This window comes from Sorex fumeus, unplaced genomic scaffold (assembly GCF_029834395.1).
Source record: "Sorex fumeus unplaced genomic scaffold, SorFum_2.1 ptg000006l, whole genome shotgun sequence".
Classification (NCBI taxonomy): Eukaryota; Metazoa; Chordata; class Mammalia; order Eulipotyphla; family Soricidae; genus Sorex; species Sorex fumeus.
The window spans coordinates 28,325,319-28,333,178 of NW_026606063.1; the positions used below are offsets into that span (position 1 = coordinate 28,325,319).

Below are 7,860 nucleotides of genomic sequence, written 5' to 3' on the forward strand. Positions count from 1 at the left end.
TTCATGAGCCTTCCTATCCGGGCATGCTTTCTTTAATTTTTTCAGTGTTTTTTAAATTTTCATTGTATAAGACTTTCATATTTTTGGCTATGTCAATTCTCAAGTATTTTATTCTTTTTTATGTAATTGCAAATATTTAGGACTGTTTTTATAATTCCCTTTTTAGGTTGCTCGTTGTTAGTGTATAAAATGTTCTAATAGCTCTTAGTCTTGGTTTTAATATTTTTGTTTAGTTTTTTATTTTAATAATTAGAGGTTGTGAATAATTTTCTTTTATCATTTTTTTTTTTTTTGCTTTTTGCATCACATCTGGCGATGCTCAGGGGTTACTCCTAGCTCTGCATTTAGGAATCACTCCTGGCAGTGCTCAGGGGCCCATATAAGATGCCAGAGATCAAACCCAGGTCAGCTTTGTGCAAGGCAAATGCCCTACCCACTGTAATATCGCTCCAGTCCCAGTTTGTGATTTTCTTAACGCTGTGTATAAAAAAAGTCCTAAGGCCTCATATTTAAGTAGATTTGTTGCAGAACTGCAAGATTAGAACTGCACATTAGAAAATTAGTATAGGGAAAAACTAGATTCATCAATGTTATAAAACATTTTACCAAATCACTTCAAATTATTATTTTAAATTCTCAAAAAACCCATAACAATGAAAGAATTCATCCCCAAACTGATGGAGACTATGTCTTATAACCAAAGTTGAAGGTCATGACTTGGAACGTATAATAAAGCTTGATCTGTTCTCCTTAAGATCTGAAATCATCTTAATCCTAATCATAACATCTCTCACCCCTATTCCTTTAATGTAATATTCACGCCCTGGTTCACTTCCCTAAGTAATCTGAGGGGGGAAAAATTAAATGAGATGAAAAGTTAAGGAAAGAGCAGGGAAAACATTCTGGCTTTCATCTGAAGTCACAAGTCATTGGTCTCCACAATCCATTTACAATCTTCATGAGGCTGGGGATTATATCTGGCACTTTTATTAAAGTCCAGGACAGAAGCTAAAGTAGAGTTAGATACTAGTTTACAAAAGTGATCGTACCTAAACTATTCAATAGTAAAGATGGGATGAGATACATATCTGGGGGCCAGGGGGATGGTACAGCCCGTAGGATGCTTGACTTGAACGCAGCCGGTCATGGGTTTGATTTCTGGCATTCCATATGGTCCCTCGAGCACCATCCGGGTTGACACCGGAGCACAGAACCAGGAGTAAGCCCAGAGTATCTCCGGCGTGGCACCCAAAACAGACTCGTGTGGAATTCACATGCCAGGAAAGTCTTATTTCTTGTGTGTGTCTGTGTGCACACGGGGGAAATTGAACCCAGGCTTCGTACATGCAAAACATATACTCCACCAAAGAGCCACTTCTTGCAACTACCGTCATTTGTCATTCGCTCCTCAAAGGCATTTTTCTCCCCTAGGACATTTGTCGATGGTCCAGCCGGTTCCGCTCCGGAGCTCAGGCTCCAGCGTTCGCCGCTCGCGAGCTGCCATTCTCAGAGCAGCCAGCAGGTGGCGCGCGGCCTCCACCGGCAGAACCCTCGAAGTCGGTTCGGGCTCAGCCCCAAAAAAGTCCGCGCTTCCAACCGAGCCGCTTCCCCGCGACTCTGCAGCCGCCGGGGGTCCTGATCCCGACTCAGCCTTCGGCCCCCGTGTGCCGTAACCGTGCTAGGGAGTGAAGGGGCCCCGGACCACCCGCAGGGTCAGCAGCGGGGAAAACCTGGAGCTCTTGCAGAAAACCCTTGTAGAGGGGTCAGACCCCCGGGATCCCTCCTAGCAGACGCCCCGCGCGCTCGGGTCAGCAGGGGCAGGAGGGTCCTCGGAGTCGCTTTCTGCGCCCACAGGGAACAGTGAACTGTCTCCACGCTTTTGCCCCGAGCCTGCGGTGCAGAGCGCCGGGCGGGCTGGCGACAGGTGGCCCGGACGTCAGGTGACAGGTCTCAAGGGCGGGTGGCCTCCGTTGGGACATCCCTCCCCCCATCCCCCAACCCCCCGCATCCTGGTGCGCGGCCCGAGCCCACTTCCTTGGAGGGGAGGGGGTGGGGGGAGTGATCTGGTTGACAATCCGGTAACCTGGGGGCGGGGCGGGGAGGGCAGCGTCTGGGCACAACACGTGCTCACCTGCGGGGCTCGGCACGTAGGGGTGTGGGGGTAGGGTGTGTCCGGGGAGATGGAGGATTGGGGTACGCGGTTCTCCCCCCCACCACCACCAGGGACCCTGGCCCCGAGAAGCTGGCGCACTTTGGAGGAGGGGTGCCTGGGGCGCCGCTCCACGCCCTGCCCGGTGCTCAGCGGGGATCGATTCCGGGTCCCGGCCGGGAAGCGCCCGCAGGGGCAGACTCGGTGGCGCCACCCACACACCTGCTGGGGCTGGGCCTGAGAAAGTGGCCCCAGGTGAGACCCAACGCCGCACCCGCCGCCTTCCCCTCCCCCGCACTTCCTTCCGCAGCTCCCAGGCACCTCGGACCAGCCTTCCAGAACCGCCCGCCCCGCCGCCAGGGCCTCGCGGCGCAAGGAACGGGCCGGCTGGGCTGGGGATCCACGGGCGTTTGCAGACACTTTCCCTCGCAGGAACCCGGCGTTTCACCGCAAGGGGCCAAAGGCGCGGGAGGGCGCCGGCGCTGGAACGCACCTTCTTACTTTCTCGGTGGTTTTTGAAACGTCTTTCTCTGCTCCCTTCCCCTCCCCCTCACCCCCCCCCCCCCCGGGCAGTCCTGGGGTGCAGTCAAGAGTGAAGGGCACCTGCCTAGGAAACTGGGCCTGGCAGACCGCAGCTGGTGCGCTACAGGTGGAGGCGTACGTGCCCAGCCCAGCCCGTGGCCGGGCGAACTCAGGGCTTTTCAGCTTCAGTGGCCCCAGAGAGCCACACAATGGATCTTCTCGCCCTTCTCCCTCAGGTCCCTCTGGTCCCCACTGCAGGGAGCCTTTTCTCTAATAAGGATCTATTTCATTTACTCCACAGAAGTTGTCCAAGCCCCCATCAGACTCCACATTCATACAAAACGGAACGATCAAACTCGTTTTAAGACTCATCTCTCAGCATCCCTCAAGCGCTGGTGGGCTCTAGGGAAACATTCTCTTTCAGCCTCTCACCACCCCCACCCACCCCCCTCCCCCGACTTTCCCCAAATGCAACAGGGGCAGCCCTTGTCCTCTAAATGCTAGGCTGAGTCCACATCTGTGGAAACTTTCTGCACGCCAAGTTCTACAGAAGAGAGTGGAGGAGTTAATACAAGAGGTACAGGGGGGAAAGAGATCTTAAAAACCATTCGGCACTCAAGATGTTGACTTCAGACATGTTTTATTATCATTTTATACAGTCTACATAAATTTCGAACGTCTTTATTTGGGTTCAGTTATAACATGACATAATAAAAATCAAAGCACTGGGTCTCTGAAATAAAGCAGGCAATCACCATTCAATAAACACACTTGGATTTATTTTGTATAAAAGGGTTAAATTTACAACTAAACTTTTATAAAAAGTTTAGCAGGAATAAGTACATCATTACACTTCGCAGAAATAGACATCTCTGCCACTATACAAGAAAACTCTAATTAAAGAGTTCACAAGGTTTCACTCAATATATATATATATATTTATATATAAATATACACACAGTATTCAGTAGGCTTGTGTCAAAAAAGGTAATTTCTGACCAAAAGACTTCATTTAAGTTACTGAATACTGGATCCTTCTGGTATTCACGCTCCACCTTTAAAAAAAGGCAAAGTCTGCTTAAATTGGGCAATTCCTTGTGATTTTAACGATTTCGCTCCCCATGGTGGGAATAGTATATAAAGAAAACCTTCCAACTGCAGAAAGGGCATTTAAAAGTCTTTTTTCATAAATAGCTAATATCAGAGTCCAGGTCCAAACACCCTGGGGAAAGAGGATGACTTCGTTTTCTTTCCTTTTTTAAGGTCCATTTGACTTGTTGTCTGCCTTGTGATATGGTTGAAAAGTAAGTTCAGCGCCATAAAGGATGCTGTAGTTCTGTTGTTGTTGTTGTGCAAAGAAAAGTCATAAAACACCTGCAAGAGATCGGGAGAAAAAGGCATGTTTAGAAGAAGGTAACATGGGCAGAGGCGGGCACACTGGCGCTAGAAGGAAGCCCCGATTTGAACATTTAACCAGACACTCAAAGATCGGGCAAACCCTGGTGTCCAGATGCGACACACACCCTGGCCTCAACAGCACAAATTAAACATTCAGACAGCAGAGACTCCAGGGAAAAAACTTCCCAACGCAATCTCCTATTTGGATCTCCACGGCAGTGCTCACAGGCGCCAGTCTGCTTCTTATAACAATTATTTGATTGAAAACAGCCCTTTTAGTTAACAGATAGGGGAAGTCCAGAATCCCACATCACAGGGTCTGAGGCATAGGGGAGCAAAGCTCGGCTAGCCGAATCCCATAGGGCTGCAGTTTTAGGGAAGGAGGATCCCTGTGGAATTTGTAGCGATAAGATTAATTACACTGAGGTTAGTACCTCATAGTACCAAAGCAATTGTAGAAAGCCAGGCTATTACATGTGCACAGAAGCCTAAACACATTTCCCTCCACCACCTTCATAGTAAGTGACTGGCATCTTTTTTTTTTTAAAGAGGAAAATGTCCTGTGATCTTGGGTAATCAGAACTAGAAGCCCCTTAAGGTCTAGCACACGTCATAGACGGTGCATTATGCGTAATACAGGTACACATTTATTTACTAAACCCAGCAATTTAGATACACAACTACCCTTCCACACAAAAATGAACCACACACAGGCTCATTCTCTCTCTCTCTCTCTCTCTCTCTCTCTCTCTCTCTCTTTACCAAAGGGAGCACAAGCAAACACTCACCATCTACTCAGCCACAGAGCGCTTTGCTGTCATTTGACATTAACTCAGAGGGGAATTCAGAAGCCTGCGAGAGAAGAGAGATAAAAGGCACGATGTTAGACAATCTTAAGAAGAAGGGCCTCTTTTTCTTTCCTTTTTCTTCCAATTAATGTAGTCACACTACAGCAAGTTCCATTAAGCACGTTTATAGGACAACTCAGGCTCAGCGACAACGCATTAACATGTCAGAACTTATCAGCAAATGCATGCAAGTCTCAATCTCCAGCAGACTTGTAAGAAAATAAAGTTAATTAGCTCATCTCTAAGTCACCAACTAAGGTGATCCTGACAATGGATCTGTGGCAGCCCCGGCGGTCACTGGGGTACACGCAGCAAGGAGAGGGGGCATGGACAGCAAGTCCTTACCTGCAAGGACAGGATGCTGATGTCCGTGTTTAGGGTAGTCAGCGGCGTCCTGGACGTCTGGCTCTGCCCAGGTCGCTGGTGGTGCAGGCTGACGATGGTAGGGTGCGAGTCCAGAGCGATCTGCAGGTCCAAGATGTAGTCGATGACGTGCTGCAGGATTTCCATCTTGCTCACCTTCTTGTTCTGGGGGATGCTGGGCACCAGCTCCTTGAGCTTGGAGTAGCAGTCGTTCATATTGTACAGCAGGCTCATGGGGTCGTCCACCGGGGTTTTGCTCCGGGAGATGCCCAGGCTGTGGTCCGAGAGACTATTTTTCCTAACGGACCTCACAGGACTGAAAGCTTTCATTCTGACCGCGGGGAAGGAGAGACCGGGAATAGGAGGAGCAGGCTTGCCCTGGAGCTCAGGCCGCCGCCGCCGCCTGCGGAGCTTCCTGCGCGCGGCACGGGGCTCGGCTCAGAATGAAGCCGGGAGCCCGGCGGGGCGGCTTTTATCCTCACTTGCCGGGGCCCTACGAGCCGGCTCGCCTGCCTCTCCATTGGTGGAAGGCGACCCGTCCATTAGGTCGAGTCGGCTCCCCGATTGGCCGGCACCAGCGCTCGGTGCTTCCGCGTTTGCAGCCAATCTCCGCGGGGTGGGCGGGGCGGGCGCGAGCCCAGCTGGGGTGGTAAATAGAGTACAGTAAGCGCCGGGCGCGAGAGGACCCGGGGAGTAAAAGGCGGGGAGGGGCCGGGTGGGGGATTCGGGGTGGGGGAACGGAGGGGACCTGGACCTCTCATGTGCATCTGAATTCTAATTTCCAGGGCGAACTACGCTGTGACCGGAGAAGCCTTACACACCTTGCTTGGAGCTTTCAACAGCCCTCAAATCACAGCGACACGGCCAGTTCTGCACAGCGAGCACGAATGCCCGAGTTTACGAGGAGCTACGGAATGTCATCCAGAAAGAACACACATATTTACCTTGAAAAAAGTTTGCCTTGAAAATTCGGATAAGGAAAAGGCATGCATGCGTAACGCGCGCGCGCGCGCGCACACACACACACACGCGCGCGCGCGCGCGCCGCGCCGCGCCGCTCTACCTCCAGTCTACATCCAGGCGGTTTAGTGTGGGATCTTGCACCCTAGAGCGACACTGCTGGAGGCTTTATTGTAAACGCTGGAAAATGCGCACTTCCTGGGAGCCGCGTCCTACCTAGTCGCTGGTCCCTTAAATTGCTTTGAGAAGCCGGTCCTTTCTAGGTTCCTATTCTAGACCCGGACAGAGTCCTTTTAATGACCTATTAATCGGAAATTATGAGGATGTTTTGCATATTGAAACTTTATTTGCATGTCTTGCCCTTGAAAAGCTGGATGTCTGAGCCCTGCAGCGTAAATAGCAAAGTAACGTGATTAATTAGGTGCTAGTCGTAATCTCTGGCGTCACATTCCATCACCTGCAGCATTTTCGAAGTTTCATGACTGGTAGGTGACCCTAGTCACAGATGGACATCTTATTACAAAAGAGAAATATCTTTCATGTAGATAGATTCTGGGTTGGGAATCATTTCAGCACTAGAATCAGCTTCACATTTTCTTTTTTCCCTCCCCCACCTCTAAATCTCTAAGAACCCATTTCTGCAGTCTAATTAAATTTTTCTCCCAGCTACTTACTCAAATACCTTTCAGTTCATTCACACATTAGTCTAGCTTCACTAAAGAGCGCGGCAAGCTGTGTTTTCATCATAAGTTTTTCACTAGAATACAATAAAGCAGAAAATCCCAGAAAACGTAATGTTTCCAAATCTCTTGTTAACTTTGTATCTTTATCCTCCCCACCTTTTCACTTAAGAAAGAGGAAGCCGACTGAACCCAAAGTTCAATAATGGGGAAGCACTTTTTCTCCCCTCCAATTAATGATTAATTTCTCAGCTGGTGGCCAGCCCAGTCTATGACACTGACTGCAGCCAGGTGCCTGCCCCAGGGCTTCTCCGGTGAGAGCTTTGATTGCGATAAGGTGCATGTCACTTTCAGGAAATTCAGCCACTTGAGTTCGGAGGATGGAGGTGGAAGGTTTCCTGTTCCACACAGATCTCAGGGCGACAAATGCTGCCTGCAACTTTATTCCTGACAATGTTCAATTAACAACCTCTGCTGATCTGAAGTCTGGGAATGATTTCATACCCCAGTACCCCACAGTTCGAGCCTTTTGATGTACTCTGTGTGCATGTGTTTCTGTCACATACGTGCCACAGTGGAACAGATTTTGTTTTGACACTATTTTGGTTCATGATGTTATACTTTGACTATTTTACAATAATAGCCAATGTAAACAAACATCTTTGGGATTCTCAAATTATTACTTGTGATTCTTGGACATTGCAGCTCTGTGATACACTGACGCATTCCTAGCTTTTTCCAAGGACACCGTATGTGAACATCCCTGCCAGCTTCATTATCCCACAGTCAGGCTCTGGGCTGTTCATCACAAGCGTTGTGAAGGATCACTTTGCACACTTACTGAGTTGATGAAGACAATGCCTCCTCCCCTGATCATTTCTGTCCCCTGATGTAGTAAAATCGCTAAATATGGCGAAAGTCTTCTGGTGTTTCTTTCTTT

General features: G+C 49.3%; 1 protein-coding gene across 1 annotated transcript; it reads right to left on the reverse strand.

Moving 5' to 3' along the window:
• Positions 1-3,294: 3,294 nt before the first annotated feature.
• Positions 3,295-5,776, reverse strand: ID2 (inhibitor of DNA binding 2). Its single transcript, XM_056123785.1, has 3 exons — positions 5,263-5,776; positions 4,858-4,921; positions 3,295-4,045 (listed from the first exon to the last, which is right to left on the reverse strand). The coding sequence occupies exons 1-2, from the start codon at positions 5,608-5,610 to the stop codon at positions 4,865-4,867; spliced, it is 405 nt and encodes a 134-aa protein (XP_055979760.1). The 5' UTR covers positions 5,611-5,776; the 3' UTR covers positions 3,295-4,045; positions 4,858-4,864.
• Between the last annotated feature and the right edge of the window lie 2,084 nt (positions 5,777-7,860).